We start from the raw sequence: 27,178 nt of genomic DNA, 5'->3' as shown, positions 1-27,178 counted from the left end.
ACTTACCAGCAGTGTACCTGGACTTAGTCTCTCCTTTATTTACATGGCGCCTAACATGTCCTAGCATGTCAGTCCTTCTGGTGATTGTTGCTGAACAAATGATACAATGGTAGTGGGCACCCATTTTACTGGATATCTATCAAACAGGAATTTTTACAGATTAGTAAAATAGTGAAATCCAAGTTTAAAGTTGCAAATATACTAGTTTGTCTTAGATTTGATGGTATAGAAGATGTTAAAGTATGCCATATGACTGAAAGGATAATTCTATTACACATATTAAAACAAGTTTTGAAATCATACTTTACAATAGGCCTCAAATCACTGAGTTTGGGAAGAAATGTCTTATTTTGCCTTTGGAAAGTAATAGATACTATGCAGATAAAACAGATGTAAATAACTAGAAGAGCAGAGAAAATAGTAAAATTCAGTATAGTAGCTGCAAATGGTTGAGTTTTTAATGTTCATTACCTTTGCTTTTTCACTTTATATCTTGTCTTTTAATTTTATGTAATTTAATTATTAATGGCAATTGTATTTGACAACCACTTCTCAAGATTTCTTTTTTTTTAAATATTTTATTTTTTTTGCCAGTCCTGGGCCTTGGACTCAGGGCCTGAGCACTGTCCCTAGCTTCTTTTTGCTCAAGGCTAGCACTCGGCCGCTTGAGCCACAGCACCACTTCTCATCGTCTTCTATATATGTGGTGCTGAGGAATCGAACCCAGGGCTTCATGTATATGAGGCAAGTACTCTTGCCACTATGCCATATTCCTAGCCCCTTAAGATTTCCTAAGAAAATTTGAGCCAGTTGAACTTCAGTAGAGACTCAATTCCAAGTAAGCAATTCCAAGTAAGCAATTCTTCAGGATTTCTCTGTTGCTTAAAATACTACCACCACCAAAACCCCACTCAAATGGCTCTTCATTAGTTTTGATGGCTACTTCCTACTTACTTACATGATAGCAAATCTGTTTCTTTTCTTTTTTTGAGATAGGTCTCCCTATGTAGCCCAGGCTGAGCCTATAAAGCTAAAAGCTGTTCTGTAATACATCATCCTCTTTCCTCTGTCTGTCCAGTGCTGGGAATACAAGTGTATATCATCAGCCTTTACAGTTTCTTACTGTAACCTAATAGTTATAACAAAAGTATCTTGGGCTTTTTGTTCTTGCTGCTTATGCATGCTAGGCAAGTGCCCTACCAAGACAATGCATTCACAGCCCATAAGAAACACTTTTTCCAAAATGGAGGTGCGGCTCAAAAGGTGGAGCACCAATCAGTCTTGAGAGAAAAAGTTAAGGAAAAGTACCCTAGCCCAGAGCTCGAGTGCCAGTACTGAAACAAAAATAAAACAAATTAATTAAGTTAGAAAAATAGAAAGGAACACTTTTATCCCTAGTATTTTACCAGGATTCTCCCCACCCCCCCCAAAAAAAATACAAAACAAGCACCCATTAGGATAAAATGCATTTAGGCATTACTAAAACCTTTTATACTTTGTGTTTTTTGCAGGTCAAACCTATCTTGAAAATAAACACGTGCATTTTAAAAGTTATTAGTATTTCAATTTCTTGATTCTTTCAGCTTAAAAGGATATATATGGGAAGAATGGGTATGAAATTTAAATATAAGACATTAGCTTACAGAATACTGAAGCACTTATTCCATGATCAAAATTCATTTTCAAAGATATTTTTACCTAAATTCTCCAATTCAAACTTAATAGCTTTTTCTTTTTCTTTGGCTTGTAATGGGGTTTGAATTCAGGGCCTGGGGGTTATCCCTGAGCTGTTTCGCTCAAGAACAGCACTCTACTACTTTGAGCCATAGCTCCACTTCTGGTTCTTAGGTGGTTAACTGGAGGTAAGGGTCTCACAGACTTTCCTGTCCAGACTAGCTTTGAAACTCAATCCTTAGATCTCAGCCTACTGGTGTAAGCCACCAGCACTTGGTAATGGGTTTTCATTTTGAACACAAGAAAAACTTTACTGAGAATAAAAGCTATAAAACAAGAAGTTCAATACAACAATCCTTTCTTCCCAAACATTTCATATTTTCCTACTATGATCATCTGAAAGCACTCAGGTAAGAATTTTAAAGTATGTACTGCTGAACAAGTTTTAGTTTTAAATCAAGAATAGTTTCCTTGGCTTTGGGGTAAAATCAAGTGCAGTTTTAAGGCAAGAAAATATTGCACTCTCTTTAAAGACAACTGAGTCTAAAATAGTAAGTCTAATATTTTATTACCTGTTCTCCAATAATGTTTGGTTTTACTGGTCGACAAGGTAAGTGACAGATGCACATTCTGAAACCTACAACAAAAAATGATTGGTTGTCTTCTAATTGTTCACTTAATATGCAACATTTTAAAAACTATAAACAAACTATTTGATAAGAATAACTAGGAGTATCCTTGTATTTACAATGTCAAATTTACTTGGAAATTGCTTTAGTTTGTATATGAGATAGGCAGAAACAAGTATAGGAAATTAGATCAAATTCACGACTACTTTATCTTGGATAGTCATTTCACATTTTTGGCTTCAGTTTTTTCATTTATTTTCTGCCAACTTAAGCTTTATCATCTTTATCTCATGCTGCATTGGTCATTACATTCACTCTACTTCATTTATGACATGTTATGAAGTTGTTTTTTGTGGGGCATGTCCCACCCGTCCCCGCCTGTTTCCCACTCTGGGGACACGTGTGTACACCCCTCCCCTTCCTGCCGCTCTGACCTATTTAAGAGCGGAGCTTATTTCAATAAAGCGAGACCTATGCAGACATTCTCCCCAAGGGTCTGATTGTCCTCCGGTGAGGGGGTGCTGGGTGTGGGCGGTCTGTCAACCCTTCTCCTTTCTTGGCCTGCCCGGGTCAGGGGGAGCTTCCCCTTCTCTCCCGCAGGTCAGGAGAGCACTGAGGGCTAAAGACCTCGACAGTTTTTCTTCTCATCCTTTTCATTCTCACATCTTAAAATGTAGATATTCCTTAGACCTGTTTGGCTAGATGACTTTTATCTTTGTTAACTTTTTATCCTGCCAGGAGTAGGGTTTTTTGCCAGTCTTGGGGCTTGGACTCAGGGCCTAAGCACTGTCCTTGGCTTCTTTTTTTCTTTTTAGTTTTTTTGCTCAAGGCTAGCACTCTACCACTTGAGCCACAGAGCTACTTCTGGCTTTTCCTATATATATGGTGCTTAGTAATCAAACCCAGGGCTTCATGTATGGGAGGCAAGCACTCTACCACTAGGCCATATTCCTAGCCTCAGTAGTAGGTCTTGAACTCAGGACCTTACACAAGCTCAGCTGGTACTCTACCACTTGAGCTACAACTGCAGCTCAGCTTTTGGCTAGTATGGTGTTCAAGGACTTTCCTGCCCAAGCTTGCTTTGAATCCTGATCCTCTAGGTCTTAGCCTTACAGATTTGAGCCACAGGCCTGGCTTTATCCTTGGTAATTTTTAATTCCTTTCATGATTTCTACTATCTTTCTCATGGTAAGGAATCCAAAATCACAGCTCTAGTTACTAACTTTTTCAAACTGCCTATTAAGGATCCATGGCTAATCTATAGCCAGTATCCCAGAACAAATGAAGACTAAAACTGATCGATCTCTTTTTTGTTTTGAGGTGCTGGGAAAAACTCAGAGCCTTGTGAATAGTAGGCAAGTACTCTGCCACTGAGATTCATCCTTAACCGTTATCAATTCTTCTATATTATCTTGAAGGTTTTTGTTAGTGGTACTGGGGTTTGAACTCAGGGACTAGGCTCTTGCCAGATAGGTACTTTATCACACAAGCCTCTCTTTTTTCTTCTGTCACTTTTTCTACTAGGGTCTTGTATTTATGCCCAGTCCCAGCAGGAACTCTGATCAGACTTAGGCTTCCTATCTAGCTGGGATAACAAGTACCTGCTACTCTGCCAAACTTTTTACTGGTTAAAATGCGGGTCTCATGAACTTTTGTCAGGCCTGGTATGTTAATATCTCCTCCTAAATTAAAATTGTAAACATGAGCAATAGTGCCCAACCTCTCTTTAATAAGCTGTTATTTCGTAATTCATATTTTATTAGGGTATTTGGTTATGCAAGTGTTGGGGGAGTTCATCTTGACATTTGCATACATACATACAATTTATCAAGATCAAACCTACCCTTCCATCTCTTTCCATTATCTTCCCCCTTAAAATAATTTCAAGAGGTTTCATTGTTATGTTTGGATATATGTACGTGCATATATTTAGTGTGTTGTTTTAAATAAATGCCATTTACATTTGGAGAACTCCTAAATGTGTATCTCTAGTCCCAACCTGTACTGTCCTGGAACTCCACATTCATATAGACTATAGGATACTTGGCACCTCTACTCTGAGGCATCTTAACTTTGATCTGTAAGTCTGAAGTCCTGGCTTCTTCCAGACATACGATTCTAACGCAGCTGTATCCAGCTCGGGAAAGGATAACTTCACTTGTGCAGTTTCTCAAGTCTAAGCATTTTCAGCTTTCCTCCACACCTGTCACTCCTTCAGTGTATCTTGTTGTTTATACACTCAATATATTTGCAACTACTTTGAAACTTGTTCATGAAGACAAAAACTATCATGTCTATTTACCTGAACAATATGAAAGAACCCATCAACCCAATGTACCAAAAAAAGCCCACATCCATGAGTAAGGAAATATAAGAAAATAACTTGGAAACTAAATCTAAAAGTTAAATAATGGCCTAAATGGAGAATACAAGAGATCTTTTAAATTAAAAGAAGAATTTTCCTTTAGGCAAGAAACCAGTATAATTTACTACACATTCTTTCTTCTTTTTCTCTTTCTATTGCATTACTGGAGATTAAACCCATGGCCTTGCTCATACTATATGCTACTACTTGAATGATGCCCTCAGCATTTTTATTTTTAGTGAGCTGTTTTTTCTGTTGGATTTTGGCTATTGTAGTTTCTTTCTGATTCTGTCTGTGTGTCTTGTACGATCTCTGTTGGGTGGGGCTCCCCTCTTAGAATTCGCTGTAGGGCTGGTTTTTTATTCACATACTCCTTTAGCTCCTCTTTGGTGTGGAAAGATCTGGTTTTCCCTTCGAATGTGAACTCCAATTTTGCTGGACATTTGATCCGAGGTTGCATATTGTTAGCCTTAAATACTTGGATGGTGTTCTTCCACTCACTTCGTGCTTAGTAAGTTTGTGTGAATAAGTCAGCTGTTATTCGAATCCTCTTCCCATTGTAGAAAATTTCTTTCTTCGCTTTGGCTGAATTCAGAATTTGCTCTTTAATCTTGAGGTCTGAAGTCTTGAATATTATGTGCCTTGGGGTGGCTTTTCTGGGGTCTGGCCTGCCAGGTGTCCTATAGGCTTCGGTTACCTGGATGGGGTCCCCTGTGAAGCATTTTTATTTTTATATTTTGTTTTTGAAGTAGTATCTTGTTGGCCTCAAGCTCATGATCCTCCTGCCTCTACATCCTAAGGATTAAGCCATATGCTGCTACCATGCCCAGCTCAAACTAGGCTCCAATTCTTTTTTCCCCTAAATAATGAGTTATATGTATAGTCTTTTACTAGTACTAATAAGATCACTTTTGCAGTTCTAGTTCTAGGAATGTCACATAGCTGTTTTACCTAGTTTGCTTGAAACTGCAGACAAGTTTAATAATTTCTATTGTCACATGATCATATACAAGTTTATGTCTCACACACACAACAAAACAAAAATGTTTGAGGGGGAACTTGTTTCATCCAAATGAAATGCTATTAGGTCTTCCCTATATACTGTTAAAAGAATATACTGTTATATACTATTAAAGAATATACTTTTCCCAGTGGCTGTATTACATACATATCATGGTATGTAGATATCAAAATTTAGTTAGCTATCCTTTTTGTTTTACTCCAAGTTTCTGTCAAGTACATGGTGCAATTAATGATCAATTGATCAATCTATCAATGCATATCTGTTCTTGCTTATTAATTTTTTAACTTCTATGGCACTCACAGTAAAGAAAATGCCTGGTGGACTGATAGATCTATTTTAAAATTTTAAAGATATTGCCAGATTTTTTTCCCTAAAAATGTTATAACACTTCACTTAGTTTACTATCTCAGAATCTAGGAAGTCGTTAAACTTGGTAGTATCTTAGTTTCCATCCTTCAACATTTTTATTTTCCTGATGAGCCTTCTTGCTAAATTTATTCCTCCAAATGGTATCGTTTCTGTCCTTATTATAATTGGTATACTTTTCTAATTTCTATCAGTAGATGTTACCTTTTTTTCTGATATTTACACCATTTATTTTATTTTCCTGTTTTACTACATTTACTTTGCCTTCAGGATTGTAAGTAAGTAGTAGTTGTTCTATTCTTCTAGAGAAGAAAAAGTATAAATTAAGACATTGTTCAATGGGCAACATGAACTTCCAGGGCCAGAGTACCCAGTATAAGTATGCCTAACCAATGTTCACTACACTAAACTCGTGTCACATCTATTGTATGCTTATGCTGTCTTTTATTAAATTCATTAAAAGTGGGACATTAAACCCATCATAATTTAAAAATGAAAATGTTTGATTATGTTCACAGTAAGACTTCAAAAATGGTAACAAATGTTGAATATCATATATATCACTCTAGCCTATGGACAAAAATACCAACCTTCATATTCAACTGAGACTTTCCAGTGTAAATTCTGAAGGTGACGACGTAATTTGTGACTATTACAAGCTCTGAATTTTTCCTTAGGGCACAATGGACAAGCTTGCTTATTTCCTTAAAAAGAAAAAAAGAATCAATAAAGCACGTCATATGCTAGACTAGTAATGAATGGATTTGGCTACAAAAGAACAGGAGACTTCTCCACGCTCCCTGCCTGATTCTTGGTTAAATCTTTAACTTTAAGGAAAAATCATTTTCCCAGACCCAGGAAGTAGCTTATAACCATGGTAGCACATGATCAGCAATTGATCTTCTATCTTAAAGCTCTCCTCTCTGTGGGTAGCTAATGCTTTTGCCACTGGGAACAGAGAAGTTGAGGAAATGATAACCTATATAATACTCCCTTCAGTCAAAATGATCACCACCGACTACCACTCAAGACTTTGGATAGGAGAAAGGGCCAGCACCGATAGGACTCATGGAGGGAGATAAAGGTTGGGAAGAGATATGTAAGCATCCCCTGTGTAATTTCTCTACTAGTTTAGTAGCAACAATTGACACAGAAGGTTAGAATAACTGAAATGGAAATAAATACCAATGTAATTGTTAGAGACATGACACATGGTTAGAACCCTGAATATAACTGTATTGTTAAATTTATGCCTTTGTCCTTCATTATAGTACATTCCTGACAAGATTATGGATCATCAAATTATAAGTCTTAATTATAAATTTAATGTACCTCAAAGAATTCAGATCCCAAATTCCAATTTGTATATTAAGCCATCAAATTTAGGTTTAGAGTAAAGAAATACACAGAAATAATCAGTGATTCACCTGATCATTTTAATTCAAAAGTATCTTTCACATACAAAACAATGTAAGAGTAAGAATAAGTACAATTTTTTAGTAGGCTGCCTGCCTACTTCAAAAAACTACAAATTGATTGTGATAAAAATCCAAGAACTAAGCAGAGCAGAAAGAGGAAGAAGCATGGACAACAACCTTAAATTCTCTTGCTTGGGATTTCTTTTACATAAAATAATTTCAACCTCTATATTATTTAAAATGCTGTTTGGAGAATCACTACACTTTATAACTCACACAATCTGTTGCCTTACAGAATACAGAGGCCTTAAATAACCATGAAATTGTAATTCCCTTGATTTGGTCAAAAAAATTATCCTGTAACACTTTTATCAATATAGAGGTATCAGTTTACTGGATTAAAATATATTTTTACTTCCATTCTTGTTCAATTCAAGAAGCCAATCTATTCTTAGCAAACTGTTTTCAGGAGTTAAAAGGTAACAACTCAGTAAGGAGGAAAAATTTTCCAAAATGGAATTACCTGCATCAAGATTATCTGAGTTCAGTGAACTGGTAGAATCAAAGTCTCCTTCAGTTACAAAAGCTAGCTTCTCTAGATCCGCAAGCTGCCTTTGAATTGAGATGTGTCTCTCTGAAAGGAAATTTTAAAGAGTTAGAAAATCACATTTTAACAATTTGTTTTCTAACCCACTTTTATTTGATCACATCACATACAAGTTTTTTGTTTTTTTTTGCCAGTCCTGGGCCTTGGACTCAGGGCCTGAGCACTGTCCCTGGCTTCTTCCCGCTCAAGGCTAGCACTCTGCCACTTGAGCCACAGCGCCGCTTCTGGCCGTTTTCTGTATATGTGGTGCTGGGGAATCGAACCTAGGGCCTCGTGTATCCGAGGCAGGCACTCTTGCCACTAGGCTATATCCCCAGCCCCGACACATACAAGTTTATACACTTATCTTCTGAAATATAGTGTCCTAGAATCTAAATGGTAAATGTCAACATTCATTTTGCACTACGACAAACACGTTTCACAATGGAAAAGTTGGAGAAAAAAAATCCATTATATAAATTCACAGATTTAAATTTTTATCTAGCCACTCTAATTCTACAAAAAATATTTTTATCTTTCACAAAATGCTAAAGAAATATATGCTATTTTTCTTGTCTTCAAAGAACTTTCAGCCACGTGGAAAATATTAGTTTATTAATTTCTAAGTGCAATGGGAGGTAGAATGGAGTGAATGACATTCTAACAAATGACTGAGTGGTATTTAATACTTAAAGTAATGAGCAGAATTTCAATTAATTGGAGACCTAGTAAAAGGACTCATAAAGTAACCTTATGAACAAAAAGCATGTGTTATAAAACAAACAGCAAACAGCCAGGCCCAGGTGGCTTACACCTGTAGTCCTACCTATTTAGGAAGCTAAGATTTGAGGATTTCATCCAGGTAGGGCAGGAAAGTCCATGAGATTCTTATCTCCAATTAACCAATACAAAAATCAAACCAAATCAAACAAAACAAAAAACAAAACCCAAGTGGAGCTGTGGCTCAAGTGACAGAGCACTAGCCTTGAGCAAAAAAGCTCAGGATAGCAGCCAGGCTCTGAGTTCAAGCCCAAGGACCGGCACAAAAAAGCAAACAATATCCCCCAAACAACAACAAAAACAACCACAAAAACATACAGCTTCCACTACTCTACCCTAGCTAGAATGGAATTTTTTTTAAGAGTGGGTAGAAATATTCAGGTTAAAAAAATGTACATCACAGGAAGGAGAACTCTGTAAGTTAGTTTGGATCTTATTCTTGAAGCATTTGGAATTTTTGAGAAAGTGCATGTAGGAAGATCCAAGAGGTAAGAAAGTGAGTAGTAGTAATAGAAAGGTAAGAGAGAGTATAAAGTAAAAAAGAACCAACAAAAGCTGGGATGTGAGAAGTCAGGGTGGATGAAGTTTTGTGTAATTAAAGATGATTCTAAAATTCTGAGTTTATATGGTTGAGGAACATGGTACCATTTTAATTAAACAAAAAAGGAAGAGGAATTTGGAAGGAAGAAAAAAAATTCTATGATAATGTGTTTTATATACTACAGGTGGAAACAAATTCCAGAAGGAAGTTGAAAATTTGCCTATCAAGCACTTTCTTGATGCCCTGAGTACCATTGCAAACAAAAAAGAAGAAAATCTGTGAAAAGGAAAAAAAATATCAGCTTACCCATATATGACAGGGTAATTAATCATACTGTGATCATTATCTTTAAATAATGACTCATTTCATATTTTTGAATCATTGTATTTTTCCCAGTTATGGATTCTTAGGTTTCTTAAAAATGATTCTTCAAATTATACACCTTATAAATTTTGAAATTGGTCTTCTAAAATATGTTTTAACATATTCTTGACTCAGTGTTGGAGGGATTCACTCTCAAAAGGTGACAAACCCACTACTGATTAATATAAATGGATATAATCTACAAGTGAAATATGGGAGGATGTAGGTACTTAGCAATTGTTTGTAAAAGAAGCATGCTCAATGCGAAGGACTACAAACAACTGCACCTATCAATGTCTAAAGAGATTTAGTATACAGCATGTCTTGGTGACCTTTAGAAAAGCAGGTTCAGTGAGGTGTTGGGAGAGAAAAAATGAGATCAGAAAGGGAGATGAAATACAGAAAATTAGTATTACTTTTTAAGAAAGTCTGGTCATTAAAAAAAAGGAAATGAAGTTTTAATTGTTTTTTCTAACAATGGGGAGATCTGAATTTTTGTGCATCCATAGCAAAGGACCATTAACAAAGTGGGAGTGAATGTGTAAGATGCTAACTGACAGGTAAAGATCCCCAAAGTGGTAGGAGAAGGTGGAATTAACTCTTGGGGTTCTTTAATATTTATTATGTTAAGTAGTTTATAACTTGAGACTATTTTCAGACTATTAACTTTAGTCTATTTTAAGACAATTAACTTTAGTTCTTGCACTATTGCCATCTGATCTCCCTCTCAGTTCATGTGTTCACTGTAGAATAATTTGTCTTCCTCACAAACAAGGAACAAATTGTTCATCTTCCTAATGGCTAAATGCACAGTTGCAGAAACTTGCATATAGTAGGCACTAAAGCATATAAAAAAAAAAGATTCGACTTTTTGAATTAATTTTGGAATTGATTTCAATATTATCACACATTCTTCCTCAGAATAACTTTTTCTTACTAAAAACAAGTAAAAATCAAAAAGAAATATTATTGATTAAATTATTAAACCAGCATAATTGTCTACAGACAATTTTTTTCCTGTTTGATCAAATACTTTTAATTGCTAAGTCAGACAGTAACAGTCAAGAGTTCTTACAACCTGTAAGATCTGAAACCACAAAGGTTTTTTGGCTCCATAGTTCAAAGACTTGTTTGTGAAGGAAGATGTACAGTGTTACATAAAGTCGTACCTGTTGAAATTATTAAAAGTGAAAGCCTGCAAAATAGAAAACTGAAAACTCTGTAGCACATTTGAAAAAAACTCTCAAATATCTGTCTACAAAATTTATGACATGACTATCAAACATCTCTGAAATCACTTTCTGATTAAAGTCAGTATCAAACTGTATTTTAAAATCACTCAACCTGCTTTTCATAACACTAAATATCCAGAAGTCAACAGGCAAACCTCTTGTTAAATTAGGTGAGTCCAAGATGTCAGGAGGTTCTTTTAAAACTTCTTCTGTTACTGTTTCCTCAGTTTTCAATTCTATTTCAGATACGCCATCTTCATCTTCCCTAGTTATGATTGACTTCAAAAGACTAACTAGACCATCTAAAAATAATTTTTAAAGTATTAATATGTATCTTAATTCTAATACACTTCAGATTTCTCAATCATTTATTTGTCCCAGTTAATGCATTTCCAAGTTTTTAAACAGTATATACATTCTTCATATAACACCCTTTTGAGTCCTGGAATACATAAATGTTTCCAATCTTTTATTTTTGAGACAGGGTCTCTCTCTAGGCTGGCCTCCAACTGCATAACCTCCTTCCACCTCAGCCTTTAAGATTACAGGTGTTGTAGTAGTACAGGTGTTTGGTTTAGCACATTCTTAATGGTGAGGAGGTGGAGAAAGCATGAATTCCCTAAAGCAGCTGAACCACTTGTGACTAATTTAAACAGACATCTGAAAAGCAGTAGGCTACTTAGCAGTGTAAAACTCCCCACCCACCCACCACCACACAGTAGGTGAATAAACTAGCCTTATTTTGCATGTACAAGCAAATAATGAGACTTTTACCTGGGATGGTGACTTTCTTTGCTCTCTACGGACCAACATGTTTTAAATCTACTTAGAACAGTTAGTTACATGTTCTTTTAAAATCGCAGAATAATTCCATTAGACTATAACTATCCAAGTGTTTTTAAATCACCAAATTCAAACCACACCGTAGTAAGGGCTATGGATTAAAATATCCTAAGTGGTTATTCAGTAAAAGGAATAAGCATAAATTCATGGACCATAAATTAATTTCATTAAAGTAGTCGCTAAATCTCCCTTCACATTTCAAAATGTTTAGAAGATCCCTACAGAAGAGGTTAGTCATCAATTTTTAAAGATCCCAAACGATCCAATCAACTGCCACTCAGAAAACAATAACATGGACTATTAATTTCCAGCAGTCAACTTTTGAAGGGATAAAGTAAATAAAAACCTAGTGGGGGAGGGCACTGACGGTGTTTTAAAAGTCTCAAATTCTTTGGGGAGGCAACTTACAAAGTAAAAGGAGACACAGATAAGCCCATCTCGGTATAAGGCGAGGGTTAATATTTAGTTAATAGTTTCTAAATTGTGGCAGCTAAGATCTGTCTTAAACGGGTGGCCTCGGTTACCGTCACTTCCGAACGAACTCCGTTAACCATAGCTGATGGGGGTTGACATGGTCTTAAGTACAAAATAATTGTGAGCTTATTTTCGTACATAAAACGATTCTCCCCCACGAAAAAGCTCTGAAGCTCACCGTTTACTTGTGGCCACAGCACCCCAGGCCTCCCCGCACCTTCACCGTGATGACCTCGAGGTTTCTTCTGGAGGTGCCTCCTTGAACTCCGCACCCCTTCCATAACCCGCACCCGCTACGCCGGTCCCCTTACTAAACTAGACCTGCCAGCGCTCACTAGCCAGATTAGGAGGCCCTCCCCCACCCCCCCGCACCCCCACTCCCTCTCTAGCTCGGCTGTGGTTGGAAGATGCGGGGTCCCGCACTTACTGCTTTCCGCCTCCTCGGGGGCAGACGCTAGGGACGGGGACAGGGCCGGAGCCTGGGCCCGGGCAAGGGCTGGGGCTGGAGCCGAGGCCGGAGTCGGAGCCGGTTCCGGAGCCGAATCTGAAACCCGAGCCGAGGCCGGGACGCCGACCTGAGCTCCCTCCTCCTTCTCCAGGGGTAGCAGCTCCTCCTCCGCCATATTCTCCATAGTTACCGCCTCCGTGCCGGGGGACCCGGGGGAGTATGGGAGGACTCTCGGCGGGTCGAGACAACTGACGTTAATGCCCACAGGGCAGGATCCAAGGAGAGGGGAAACAAAAGAGTCTGTGGGATGTGGGCAACAGACAACAACAACAAACAAAAAGAGAAACCGGCGAACAAAACCTATCAGCAGAAAAGCCAGAGGCAACGATTCGAGAACGCGACCGCTTCCCTCTCCCCAGGCGTTGCGACGCCCCCTCACACTGCGCAGAAGCGTGTTGGAGACCTCGTCCAATCAGGGGAAAGAGTTCCTTTTCCACGCTGCGTTTCTCATTTCACTGGTCCACCAGCGAACTTCAAGACTACAATACCCAGTGAGCACTGCGCCCCGTGGGCGGGGCCGAGTTCCAGTCCTCAGAGGAAGAACAGGCAGATGGGCTCTACGCTCCGGAGCGTTGGGGCGTTGGTGTGGAGCCGAGCGCAAAACTACATTTCCCAGTGAGCAGCGGGCTCCGGGGGCTTTCTCCAGGTTTGGGCCTCCGGAGTCGCTACCGCCGCTGTCGCCGGTAAGGTAGGAAACTGGAGGTGCTGTGACTTTTAGCTGGGTTAGGAGTTCTCCATGCCGGGTACCCCCTTCTCCCAACCCAGGCACTCCAAAGGGCCACGAGTCGGCGGAAGCGGTCCGAGAGTCGCTGGAGCCTAAGTGGGGCGAGGTGGTGGGCGGGTCTAGGTCACTGAAGGGTGTGGCCCGGTGCTGGACGCAGGTTCGAGGTTGACCCCCCGTTCTGTGCGGCTCGGGTGGGTTCCTGAGGGAGCGGGCTGTCCCCGCCAGTGTCTGAGGCGCAGAACCCTGTACAGCCAGCTAACTCCGACTTGGATTGGACTGCACTTCCTTTCTCATCTTTACCCTACACTGTGACCCGAACACCTTTCGTGTGTTGTTGCTTGTGGCCGTGAGCAATGGGATTACTTTGGCCCAGTCTGGGTGTAGGCCTTAGGGGCCTTGTAGGAGAGCTGGGATTTAGAGCCTCGAGGCACTTGGTCGATGCGTTTCAGACTTCCCACGATTTTTGGCCCGTCAGTCTGCTCCCTGTTGTTTTCTCCCCCTCTACTGCTGTCATTCCTTCTTTTCTTTTTATGGCTCGCGGGGGGGGGGAGGGGAAGGGATGGGGGGCCGGAGCGGGGGGAGGAAGGGGAAGAGATGGGGGGGACGAACTTGAGTTTTCTGGTTTTTCTGCCTGGGACTGATTTGGAGGTGGTTAGGCAAAAGGGAAGGAGAGGGACGCTTCTTTTTAGTCTCTGGGACAAGACATACATCCCGGTATTTTTCTGAGTTAATAAGGGTGTTAAGGGCTGTTGTTTTTCCTACTGGTTTTAGACATGGAAAGGAGATCCTGATTGTCACCTTGAAATGCCAACTGGAAGTTGGCCTCTTCCTTTCTCCTTAGTTTGGAAGTTTATCTGGAAGGGTTTATTGTTGTTGTGTGTGGGAGTGCCCACGGGCTCCTGTTCTGTGGCTTGAACTCAAGACCTGAGTGCGGTCCCTGAGCTTCTTTGGCTCAAGGCTATAGCACTCTTATCACTTGAGCCGCAATGCCACTTCTGGCTTTTTCTGAATAGTTTATTGGAGATAAGAGTCTCATAGGCTTTCCTGCCCCGGCTGGCTTCTAACCTATCTATCCACAGATCTCAGCCTCCTGAATAGCTAGAATTACCAGTGTGAGCCACCAACTCTTGGCTTGGAAGGATTTCTTGTTTTTGTTTGTTTTGTTTTCTGGTACTTGGGCTAGAACTCAGGACCTGATGCTGCCCCTTGGCTTTTTTCTGTTGAAGGTGGTTTTCTTTTGGTGCTTAATTGGAAATTAGTTGTCTTTTGGAATTTGCCTGTTCCTGGCTGACTTCATACTGACTGCAATACTCAGATCTCAGCCTCCTGACTAGCTAGGATTACAGGGAGCCCCTGGCGCAGGTTTTTGTTTGTTTTGGTTTTGTTTTAAGACAGATTATCCTCATAAACTTTTAATTGTGAGCTGGGGCTGTAGCCCAGCAGTAGAGCTCTTGCCTAGTACTCAGGCTTTGGTTTCCATTTCCAGCCTATCAAGACAACTAAAGTCCTTTAAACCTCCCCTCTTCTCGTTAACTAATATTCTTGGGTGTATATTGAACTTTATTTTAACAATTAAAAATGGCATATCACTATTATATAATCTATATGATTACAACCTATAGAAATGTTGACTATATTAGTGCACTCTTTAAGAATAATTGCTTTTTAAAAAAAATTTTAGGGGCTGGGGATATAGCCTAGTGGCAAGAGTGCCTGCCTCGGATACACGAGGCCCTAGGTTCGATTCCCCAGCACCACATATACAGAAAATGGCCAGAGGCGGCGCTGTGGCTCAAGTGGCAGAGTGCTAGCCTTGAGTGGGAAGAAGCCAGGGACAGTGCTCAGGCCCTGAGTCCAAGGCCTAGGACTGGCCAAAAAAAAAAAAAAAAAAAAAATTTTAGATGCCGTCTGTAATTTATGTTTTCTCTTTTTGGATGCTGCTGAGGATGGAAACCAGGCTCATGCATGTACTAGGCAAGCCCTCTACCACTGAGCTACATACATCCCCAGCCCTTGTTTCTAGAAAGCTTGACTCAATATATCAACTTCATTCTTTTTTTTTTTTTTTTTTTTGCCAGTCCTGGGCCTTGGACTCAGGGCCTGAGCACTGTCCCTGGCTTCTTTTTGCACTCTGCCACTTGAGTCACAGTGCCACTTCTGGGCGTTTCCTATATATGTGGTGCTGAGGAATCGAACCCAGGGCTTCATGTATATAAGGCAAGCACTCTTGGCCACTAGGCCACATTCCCAGCCCTCAATTTCATATTTTAATACCAGCTGGAAAACAAAAGATGGAAGCATTCAATTTTAGCATATGGATTCTGTGGGAAATGTATTTAAGAATTTCTGAGCATGAAGGAATCTTCAGAGTTTGAAGCATTAAGGAAGTACACTATGCATCAATCAATTACTGCATAGGTTACCCAAAAACTTTCTAGCTTAACATGACCATAAACACTCATCACTCCATAGTTTGTCTGGGTTAGAAATTCAGAAATGACTTTTTGGGTGGATTTGGCTCTGCATTTTTTCACGAGGTTTCTATGAAGGTACCTGCCAGAGATACTGTCCTGTGAAGGCCTGATGATTGGGCTATAGGAGAAACTGTAAATATATTTTGTCATCACCTGATGGCATTGTGTTGGCCTAGAGCAGGGCTCAAAAAGTGAGACAGAGATAGGAATTGGGCAGAGGAACTATAATTGGCAAGAATTAGAAATGGTTCAGAATGAGAGAGTGAATATCCTATGTTAGAAGTAACTCATTCCATATTAGCAGGCCTTTAAGAGCATTACCCAAGTTTTTAATACAGCACACTTTTCAAGGAGCTCTGGTTCTAATAGGACAGCCACATAGAGATTACCTTCTTTCCTTTCTTTGTTTCTCCCCTCCCTCTCTTCTTTCTTTAATCAGTCTTGGGCTTGAACTCTGGGCCTGGTCACTGTCCCTGAGCTCTTCAGCTCAAGGCTAGTGCTCTACTACTTTGAGCCACAGTGCCACTTTCCTGATTTTCTGGTTGTTAATTGGAGATGAGAGTCTCATGGACTTTCCTGCCTGAGCTGGCTTTGAACTGAGATCCTCAGCCTCCTGATTAACTAGGATTATAGGCGAGAGCCTCAGGCACCCGGCAGGGATTTCTTTAGACCCTATCATACACCTCCTATGCAACGTGTTTTTGTCTCCTTTGTTTTAATTGACTTCCTCAAAAATCCTCTAAGATGAATGATTTGTTTTACATATAATGAAATGGGCTCATAAAATTGTATATGTAATTTGTCTGCCATTTGCTGAAGCTTTACATAATGAATGACAGGGTATGTTGGGAAAAATGAAAATTTATAACTAATTGGTTAGGTTTCAATTACTTAAGTCAGGTAAAGAGTACATTTCTTTTTGGACAATGTCACCCTTTCCTCTCTCTTTCTCTCCCAGTTGTTTCCACTCATATCCAGTCATAAGTTGTTCGTTTTCAACATAGTGTCCAATGAGTACCATTGTTGCATTTCTTCACATTTTGTCCCTCCATTTCTGTGCCTCTCCTTAGACCCTCAAATACATATAAACAAGCAAACAGAACAAAAAGGAAAGGAAACAAAAACAGCAAAAGAAGACAGAAAACTTTGCAAGGCATAGTTTTTAAACTCAAGCTTGACTGATCAAACTGAAGGAGAGGAACAGATCTTTATGAAGGTGAATGTAAGTAATAAAATGGAACAATTAGGGCATCTTACCATCTTGAAAATGGTATTTTTTAAAATAAAAATTTTAAACTAATTTTTATATATCTGAAAAAAGAATAGTTCCTAATGTGTTTTATTATTATAAAATATTTTGAAATTTTGTTTTAGCTTTTAAAGATGTCCAATGAAGAATCTTGTGGGAAAGAAGAAAACACTCAGAGAAAAAGCTGTGCCTCTTCACCTGCTTTTGATGTAGTAAGAATTTTGATTTACAGACCTAATATTACCTTCTTTTAAGAATTTCTTCCTCTCTATAATTTCCTTTCCTTTATCTTTTCTCCCTATTTATGTATTTTTTTTTCTTCTTTTACTACTATAGCTTGAACTCAGGGACCCCTTGCTGGCTTAGCTTACTTGCTCATGGCTGATGCTCTACCACTTGAGCCATACCTCTAGTAGAGCGCTTTGCTGGTTAATTTGATGTGGAATCTCATGGTCTTTTCTGCCTGGGCTGGCTTTGAAGTATGATTGTCCAGGTTTTCTCCCACGAATAGTTAAGATTACAGGTGTAGGGCTGGGGATATAGCCTAGTGGCAAGAGTGCCTACCTCGGATACACGAGGCCCTAGGTTCGATTCCCCAGCACCACATATACAGAAAACGGCCAGAAGCGGCGCTGTGGCTCAAGTGGCAGAGTGCTAGCCTTGAGCGGGAAGAAGCCAGGGACAGTGCTCAGGCCCTGAGTCCAAGGCCCAGGACTGGCCAAAAAAAAAAAGATTACAGGTGTAAGCCACCAGCACCTGGGTATGATTTATTTTTATATAATAAAAAAAGAGACCTTCTTCAATGAGATAAGTACTTTATTCTGCCTATGTGACCGAGGAGAAGTAACTTGATTTTCTCATTCTTTACTTGTGCTGTTTTACTTATTATGAAGTAGTTACTTTTACCTCAGTTTTACAGAAAAGAAAATGAGGCTTAGAGTACTAAGAAGAAAATACTTTTCATTTGTGACCTCAATTCTAAGCCCATGCATCTTCACATTCATAATAACAATTCACCATTAGGCTGTTTCCCACATTTTCTCTCTTCTTCATTTCTTCAGCATTGACCAGGGTTGCACTGTTGTCAATCAGTGACCATTGCTTGGCAAGTGACAACATTAATGTTAGAAAAGGTATACCTTCCATGTTCCTTTCTCTATTTTCAATACACTACTTTTAAGAGTATTGTGAAATGAAATTTAGGGTATATCATAACTTGGGTGGGTACTGTTACTAGGAAGTAAGACTAATATAAATGATATCAAAACCAAATAAACCCATCTAATTGGTTTTATTGTGTACTTTATGAATAGTCTGCGTAATTCATCACCAGAATTAGTATGTGTGCTATTTTACCAACCAAAATGAGAGACTTGGGGCTAGGAATGTGGCTTAGTGGTAGAATGCTTACCTAGCATGCATGAAGCCCTGGGTTCAATTCCTCAGCACCACATAAACAGAAAAGCCAGAAGTGGCACTGTGGCTCAAGTGGTAAGTGCTAGCCTTGAGAAAAAGAAGTTCAGGGACAGTGTCCAGGCCCTGAGTTCAAACTCCAGTACTGGCAGGAACAAACAAAATGAGAGACTCATCTTGCAAAGATGACTATCCAGTAAGAAGTGGTTTCTGTTTGGTAGGTTAGTTCATAAGACTTTAATGACCTTAATGAAATAGTCAAGATACATTGCATTCTTTGATATTTGCTCTTTTCTTCTTATAAGCTTTATGACTATGAATTTAGTCTCTAGTTTTAGTGATAATTAGGAAAGGAACCTTGGACATGTTCATATCTGTCCTTGATTTATATCACCACCTCCACCATTTATCATTCTTGACCTGTATGCAATTTATAATCCTTTTCCCTTCCCTCTGATATGTGGTCTACTCAGATGTTTTCTTATCATCGTTCTGTTTAAGGTGCCGTCTATAAGGCCAGGGGTGGTTTTCATGTTGCTGACCCTATTGGTCAGCTCAATAGGATCAATAGGGTCAGCAACAGCTCAGGCCTCATCTGCTTTAATTTACCAGCAGTATTTTTCATAGTTAATTATGCCTTCCTCTTGAAATACTTTCTTCACTTAGCTTATGAGATACTGTACTCTTAATTTTTCTAATGAGTGATTGTGTCTCAAATTCCTTTGTGTGTTTCTCCTGATCTTTTTAGACTATAAGCTTTCCAGTGCCCGTGCCCATTTTCTCCAGTTTAGTAAATTGCAGTTTCATTCACTTGTTTACATAAAAAACCTAGGGGCAGGCTGGGAATGTGGCTTAGCAGTAAAGTGCTTGCCCAGCATGCATGAAGCCCTGGCTTTGATTCCTCAGCACCACATAAAGAGAAAAGGCCAGAAGTAGTGCTGTGGCTCAAGTGGTAGAGTGCTAGCCTTGAGCAAAAGGAAGCCAGGGAGAGTGCCCAGGCCCTGAGTTCAAGCCCCAGGAAAACAAAACAAACAAACAAAAACAAAGAAACAAAAAAAAAATAGAGGGGCATTCTCTTTTGGTATCCAGTCTATATCAGTGATTTCTATTAACTTTCTTTAAGTGATGTACAGAGGGATTACAGTTACATAAGTCAGGTAAAGAGTACGTTTCTTTGGACCCCTTCTCTCACTCTCTCTCCAAGAGCTTTCTTTTCTTTTTCTTTCTTTTTTTTTTTTTTTTTTTTGGCCAGTCCTGGGCCTTGGACTCAGGGCCTGAGCACTGTCCCTGGCTTCTTCCCACTCAAGGCTAGCACTCTGCCACTTGAGCCACAGCGCCGCTTCTGGCCGTTTTCTGTATATGTGGTGCTGGGGAATCGAACCTAGGGCCTCGTGTATCCGAGGCAGGCACTCTTGCCACTAGGCTATATCCCCAGCCCTCTTTCTTTTTTTTTTTAATAATACAAAAAGTCTTAAGACCTTTATTGCTGTCCCATGGTACAAGCAACCTATATGTTTTCTTCAGTTCTTCCAGTAGTTTCTGTTTCTGCCTTTGACTGTTTGTGGTCTATTCTTACTGTTTTCTTTTTTTGGTGCTGATCCTGTAGCTTGAATTCTGGGCCTGGGCAAGATCCGTGAGCTTTTTCACTCAAGGCTCGTGCTCTACCACTTTGAGCCACAGCTCCAGGTCTAGCGTTTTGGTAGTTACTTGGAGATGAGAGTCTCACAGACTTCTGCTTAGGCTGGCTTCAAATTGTGAGTCCCAGTCCTCATTTTCCTGAGTAGCTAGGTGTAAGCCACTGGTATCCAGCTTCTTGGTCTGTTCTTCTTGGTCTATTCTTAACCCAGTAGACCTGTCATCTTGTTACAATGTAAGTAAATCATGTCACTCCTCTGTTCATACTTTCTATTTGTTTTCCATATCGTCTTGTTTTCCAGTCTCATCTCCCCATCACTCTCTTCTATGCTATTCTCTGTGGCTTACTTGTTTCAGCAGTCGAAGCTTATGTGTGCCTCTCAGGGCCTTAGTTTTTCTGTTTATTCTCTTTGAGTTGAAAACTGTTTTTCTTTTTATTCAAATGGTATTTCTTCCATTTGTTTTGGTCTCTATTCAGATGTCAAGGTATCAATGGAATCTGTTTTAACTACTCTGTGTAACAATCACAGATCCTCCCACTTTCAGTTGCCAGCCCATTCTGTCTGCTTCCTCTTTTTATTCCGCTATATATCATTCAACTGCACTGGATTTCAGCACTGGATTTTTAATCTGTGGGCTTTACTGTCTTTCAATTAATCTCTCCTCACTGTTCTTTGTATCTTTGGTACAGGGTAGATATTCCCAACGAGTTTGTTCTTGGTCTTTTGAATTCAAGATTTACTAAAAACTGATGGGATGTATGCTTTTACTTTATTGAAGACTGAATCCCACCATGGCAGTGTCGCCTTACTACATTCTTATCTGAACTGTCAGCTGGCCTGTTGGAACTGTTTGTATCTCATCTCTAATTGATGAGTATATAGGCTAATAAATCAGAATATTTTCTTCCAGTAGTCTTTCTTCTTCTTACCAAAGTTTATATGTCTTTAAGTGTTCTCCGCTGGAGTTCATTATTGAATGGGAATATCAATGTGGAATAATAATGACATAATGCTGTGAGTGTGCTTTATTTTCAGCTTTTCTGTTCTCTCCCCTCTCCCACCAAATGCCATTCTTAGAACAAGAAGGAGGAAAAACCTTCCACCAGTTCTATTCGTTCACCTTACTCTATAAGACCAGTTTCATCAGAGAAGAGAAAATTGGTGAGTGTTGAATACTGTAATGACATGTTTTCCCAGCTGCTGTGCAGGTAGAGACAAGAAGATTGAAATCTGAGACCATTTTGGACGGAAGTTAGTGAGAGTGGTTGGGGGGGCATGCCTCAGTTGATAGAGGGCTAGCCAATGATTGAAAGGGGTACTCAGTTCAACTCCCAGTCTCAGGCCTAAAAAAAAAAAAAGTGATAGCCTATCTCAAAAACAAGGCAAAAGTAGTGATACAGACCTATCGTTCCAGCTATTTGGGAGACAGAACTAGGTACCCACCAGTCTGGACAAAGTTAACATTGCTTTTCAGACTATATTTGAGCCACAAGCTCAAATGGCAAAGCACTTGCCTAGCAGGTGTAAGCCCTGAGTTCAATCCCCATTACTACTGGGGGGAAAAGATACTGTAACTAAAAGATGTTTCTAAAGTTTTGGGGTTTTTTGTAAATAGTTGAGGTCTCACTTTGTTACCAAAGCTAATCTGACTTTCTAAGATCAAAGCAATCTCCCTACCTCAGCCTCCCAAGTCTATGGGACTACAGACATATAATACTACATGTAGGTAATTTTTAATGCACAGTTAAAGATATTATCATATAAAAATTTCCCCACTACTTTTCCATAAACTAACTTCCTCCCTCTCTGTTTTTCATGCTCCCTCTCTTCTCTCCCTACAGTCTTCCCTCACTTCCTTTCCACCTCCTTCCTGTTTACTTATTTATTTATTTGATTGCTAGCTAGTACTAGGATTTGAACTTTGGACCTCATACTTAACTAAGTAGGTATTCTACCACTTGAACCATACCTCTAGCCATGCATTTTGCTCGGTAATTGGGGATGAAACCTTGTAGACTTGTCTGCTTAGGCTAGCTTTGAACTCTGATCTTCTTGGTCTGACCCTCCTGAACAGCTAGGATTATAGGTATGAGCTGCTAGTGCTTAGCCATGTCCCTCTCCCACATTTTGTCCCACAGGAAGATCTTGAGAGACAATGGGATAGCAAGACCATCCTTTGGAATGCCTTCTGAACAGCTTGCCTGAGGCTTTTCTTAAAGGATGTCATTCTTTTCTGAAACATATCCATGGTAGTTTACTTGGTTTGTTTTCTTTTTGTCATTATTGATTTGCATCGTGAATATTCCTCTCTGTGAATGGAAAGGTTTTGTTGTTGGGGTATATGTTTTGTTTTGTTTTGTTTTTGTTTTTGCCAATCCTGGGGCTTGAACTCAGGGCCTGAACACTGACCCTGGCTTCCTTTTGCTCAGGGGTACCACTCTACCACTTGAGCCACAGCACCACTTCGGACCTTTTCTGTTTATGTGATGGTGCTGAGGATTCAAACTCAGGGCTTCATTCCCAGCCCCGGAGTATATGTTTTTAAACTTGAGGGACCTTGTTGAAGTGTTCAGAAGACTCTGCTAAACCCTTCACTTAGAATTTTTGTAGAAGTCTTTTTTATTTTCCTATATTCTATATTCCATTTCATAATTAAATTTGTAATCTTCTTGTATCACCAGAAGATCACTGCATATATGCACTATGTCACTGAAATGGTGTAGTATGTGACTGTTGCTTCAGGTTGTTGTTTTGTGCCAACATTCTTTTTTTAGTGGGGGTACTGAGAATTGAACTAGGCCTTACACAGGCTAAGCACACTTCCCAGCACTAAACTTCTTTACCCAATCTTCTTAAAACATTTGCCAGACTTGTTCACTGTAAAAAGATGTTAGTTTCTCATTCAGGGGCCTTCATTTTCAAGTTTGGTTGCATCTGGAAATGTAGGTGTGGTTCAAGTGGTAGAATGCTAGCCTTGAGCAAAAGAACGAAAGGAGAGCACAAAATTTTCAGTTTATCTCAGTACTGGCAAAAAAAAAAAAGGTGAATAAGAAATGTACTCACTGCCTTACATATGAAACTGTAACCCCTCTGTACTTCACTTTGACAATAAAGAAAAAAAACATAAAAAGTGAAAAATCAAATTTGGTTGCATTATACTTTTTCCATTTTCTTTCTTTTTTTCTACCTTGACAGAATCTATTTACTTCTAATTAGGCTGGTTTATTTTCTCTGCTAAAGTTATATCACTCATTTTTCTTTTTGTTAGTACTGGGGTTTGACCTAGGGCCTCATAAGTACTCTCACCACTTAAGCTACTCTACCAGCCCATTTTTGTGTTGGTTATTTTAGTTTTTTTTGTTATTGTTGTTGTTTTGTTTTTGTTGGTTATGGAACTTGAACTGAGGGCCTGGGCGCTGTCCCTATGAGTCTCTTTGTGTTCAAGACTAGCGCTCTACCACTTTACTCACAGAGCCACTTCCTGTTTTTTAATGGTTAATTGGAGATGAGAGTCTCACTAGGACTTTTCTGCTGGGGCTGGCTTCGAACTGTGATGTTCAGATCTTAGCCTCCTGAGTAGCTAGGATTACAGGTGCAAGCCACCAGCACCCAGCTATTTTATTTTTCACAGTGTCTTCCTCTTTGTGCTTCTCATTTCTGGGATGACAGATGTGTACCGCTGTGCCTTCCCATTTGCATTGATAGAGTCTGGACTTTTTTTTTCCCTCAAATGTTGAACTGACCTTAAACAAGATTATCCTGATTTCTACCACCCAGGTATAGGGTTACTTGCTTGAGCCACAATGCCTGGCTTATTTTTCAACCTTTAGGATGTATAGGATGTATTTTGTCTACCTTTTTTTTTTTCCCCCCTGGAGGACCTTCTCTCTTTTGGTGGTGGATATTTTGACCTCTTATTTGTACATATCTTTTATGTCTATCTTACCTTTCTTGGGTATCTCCCCAGAGTACAGACTGGTAGAGAATGTCTACTCTTGTTTCAAGTCATGACTCTGCCAGTGACTTTTTTCTGCAGTGATGAGTAGATGTCTAATTCTGTTTAAGCCTTTGGTGCTTTATTTGTAAAATAAGGACAATGATTGGGAGGATTAAGTAAATTATTATGGTAGCCTAATTATACAGTTATGGAAAAGAATCATCTCCTAATCTCCCTTCCCTGTCAATTTTAATGTTAAAATTAATGCACAAGTTATGTTTTCTAAACGATGTTTTTAATTTTTAGAAATCAGATCATACAGACATTCTGTATTGTAATACCAAAAGAAGGCAAGACTTGAAAAGGTAAAATATGTTTTTTTCTACACAGCTTTTTACAATTATGCCTTTAAAAATAAGACTAATTTTCTTTTTCTTTTTCGTTTTCTTTTTTGCTAGTGATCAAACCCAGGACCTAGAACATGTGAGGCGAGTGCTATACCACTACACGATATACTAGTCCTTTGTAATTTGAGACAGTCTTGCTATACTTGAGGCTGGACTCACACTTGTGATCTTCCTGCCTGTGCCACAAGTATTAGGAGGCCTGTGCCACCATACCTGGCTTATGTTTTCATATGCTAAAGTAGCCACATATTATCACTGTTATCCTTTATTGTTTTTCTCACTGTTAGGAAGTTCTCTACTAAAAATTATATAAACATCCCATTTTCTCCTGTAGTTATTAAAGATTCAATGAAAAGCATAGTGATTATGACAATTATCTTATACTTGTTTAATTGTTTCAGAATATATTTTGTCTGATATTAGTTAAAATTAACTTTCTTTCAAATAGCAAACCAGTGATTCCAACACTATTTGTTAATCCTTTCCACCTTTCCCCTGCCCCACTTCACTCTATTCTTTTTTCCTTTCCTGCTCCTCCACCCTGCCCCAAACTGCACCACCCCCTCTTTCTCTTCCCTTCCTCTCCTTGAGGACCAAACTCAGGTCCTTGCACTTGTCTACTTTTTTCTTAAAGACCAGTGTGTTTTCCTTAACCGAAGTTATACCCTGAGCATTATTTGTAATGAAATGGAGGTTTTTCTGCTACCTTACAGTTTGAGTGCAAAAGTTGATATACCCAGAAAGAAACAAAAAAGCACTTCTTCATGTCAAGAATCTATTAAACTTCAAGAAGCATCATACTCAAATGACAACCAGATTACATCACAGAGTCTTTCAAATGGAAGTAAAAAATATACTAAACTTACAAATGTTAAGAGTAAGCTTGACTTTGGAATTAAAAACTTTAGCTGTCCTAAAATTGCCAAAGATATGAAACCTAAAGCTGAAAACCAGATGAAGGAAAAGAAATGGCCTTATTTACTTGCTCAGAGAGAAAAGGTGAAAGAAGTCAAGAATGAAAGGACCAATAAACTTAGAGACAATTCTGAAGAATGTATCTTGATGAAATACAAGAAAAATCAATTTTCTCAGGATTATAATTCTAACAACATAATTAAGGACTTTGAATCTAAAGGAAAGAAAATCAGCTTCAGAATTCCAGTAAAATCCTGTAATACCCGCCAGAAGCTACTAGAAGAAAATGTTTACAATTTAGAATATAACAAGTCAAAGACTAAGCGAGAAGAAAAAGAACACCTGGAAAACTCGCAGATTTCATTAAATTTAACAAGGCACAAAGCTGAACACTTGCATTCAGATTCCACATATAAGCAGACTGTTAATGAGAGGAAACGGAAATATCATGAGTATCAAGAGAGTAAGGATTCAAATTCTAAGGAAAACCTTACCCAGGTAAGGAACTACAAAAAGAGCAATTTGGGTTTAGCAAAAACCAATTGGTAAGATTTTAGTTCCTTTTATCACTGATAATAATCATTAAGGGCTCATTGAAACTTGGGAATAAAGGTAAAGTAGATCTCTTCTAATTCCAACTTCCTTAAAGTTATATTCTGGTAAGTATCTAGGATCTGTAACAGAAGAGAATGTGTAAATGTATACAAAGAAGCAGTTTCAGATATTTGTGTGGGAAAAAAAAGCACTATATGTCTTACAGGTTTTTCTAACCCCAATACTGGAGCCTTTTGGGGCTAATAGTCTAGTAGTCATTGTATGCCAGGTACTGTAACAAAATCGTCTGTAAGAGGTACACAGTGTATATCCAGAGGTTATTTATGTAGAGAGAGAACTGATAAAATACTACTTAATATTGGCATGCACAGTATGAGATTAATATAGCTTTAGTACACATTGACTGAAGGAGGTAACAAACTGAAGTTCCTTAGATACAGATGAGGTACTTTGGAATTGGGAAGCAAGGCTGTTTTATGTTTTAGGCAGAGGAATTATATGAGCAGAAAGCCTGGCATTTGTGAACTATTTTGAGATCCAATCTCTATAGCTTTGTTTATGTGGGAAATAAAACTTGTTTACCTTTAAGACAACTTTTAGAATTTTGGAACCTAGAAATGAATTAGATTGCACATAAACAGTATTTTGGGATATCAAGGCCACAGACTGTTAAGGCTGAGGTTGGAGGCCAGTCTGGACATCATAATGAGATCCTAATTCAAAACAAGACAACCCATAGATTGGCAAAAAATACTTCCTTTTGTTGTTGTTGTTAATGTTACTGGAGTTTAAGCTCAAGTACTGATTTTTTTTTTTTTTTTTTTTTTTTTTTTTGCCAGTCCTGGGCCTTGGACTCAGGGCCTGAGCACTGTCCCTGGCTTCTTCTCGCTCAAGGCTAGCACTCTGCCGCTTGAGCCACAGCACCGCTTCTGGAGGTTTTCTGTATATGTGGTGCTGGGGAATCGAACCTAGGGCCTCGTGTATCCGAGGCAGGCACTCTTACCACTAGGCCATATCCCCAGCCCCTCAAGTACTGATGTTTAAACCCAGATCCTGGCACGTGA

General features: G+C 39.0%; 2 protein-coding genes across 11 annotated transcripts in view; one reads left to right on the top strand and one right to left on the bottom strand.

The window, feature by feature from the left end:
- Trmt1l (tRNA methyltransferase 1 like) overlaps positions 1-13,166 on the bottom strand; it is a 30,497-nt gene extending 17,331 nt beyond the window's left edge. The window contains exons 1-6 of one of the 5 annotated variants that reach the window (XM_048356776.1): positions 12,723-13,166; positions 11,134-11,280; positions 8,000-8,110; positions 6,649-6,762; positions 2,247-2,311; positions 7-136 (exon numbers count right to left, since the gene is read on the bottom strand). In XM_048356776.1, the coding sequence (XP_048212733.1) occupies positions 7-136; positions 2,247-2,311; positions 6,649-6,762; positions 8,000-8,110; positions 11,134-11,280; positions 12,723-12,927 (772 nt within the window). In that variant the 5' untranslated portion in view covers positions 12,928-13,166. The remainder of the gene's footprint in view (positions 1-6; positions 137-2,246; positions 2,312-6,648; positions 6,763-7,999; positions 8,111-11,133; positions 11,281-12,722) is intronic. The other 4 variants (XM_048356773.1, XM_048356775.1, XM_048356777.1 and 1 more) reach the window with 4 other exon arrangements.
- Positions 13,167-13,363: 197 nt separating this feature from the next.
- The window catches only part of Swt1 (SWT1 RNA endoribonuclease homolog), a 71,235-nt gene continuing 57,420 nt past the window's right edge, over positions 13,364-27,178 (top strand). The window contains exons 1-7 of one of the 6 annotated variants that reach the window (XM_048356904.1): positions 13,364-13,486; positions 17,072-17,223; positions 17,376-17,462; positions 21,378-21,461; positions 24,544-24,602; positions 24,696-24,725; positions 25,358-26,057. In XM_048356904.1, the coding sequence (XP_048212861.1) occupies positions 17,212-17,223; positions 17,376-17,462; positions 21,378-21,461; positions 24,544-24,602; positions 24,696-24,725; positions 25,358-26,057 (972 nt within the window). In that variant the 5' untranslated portion in view covers positions 13,364-13,486; positions 17,072-17,211. Of the gene's footprint in view, positions 13,506-13,525; positions 13,719-17,071; positions 17,224-17,375; positions 17,463-21,377; positions 21,462-24,543; positions 24,603-24,695; positions 24,726-25,357; positions 26,058-27,178 lie in introns of those variants that run through there. The other 5 variants (XM_048356903.1, XM_048356905.1, XM_048356902.1 and 2 more) reach the window with 5 other exon arrangements.

This window comes from Perognathus longimembris, chromosome 11 (assembly GCF_023159225.1).
Source record: "Perognathus longimembris pacificus isolate PPM17 chromosome 11, ASM2315922v1, whole genome shotgun sequence".
In the NCBI taxonomy this organism is placed as follows: Eukaryota; Metazoa; Chordata; class Mammalia; order Rodentia; family Heteromyidae; genus Perognathus; species Perognathus longimembris.
The sequence above is the reverse complement of the archived record's forward strand: the minus strand, read 5'-3'. Positions and strand labels throughout refer to the sequence as shown.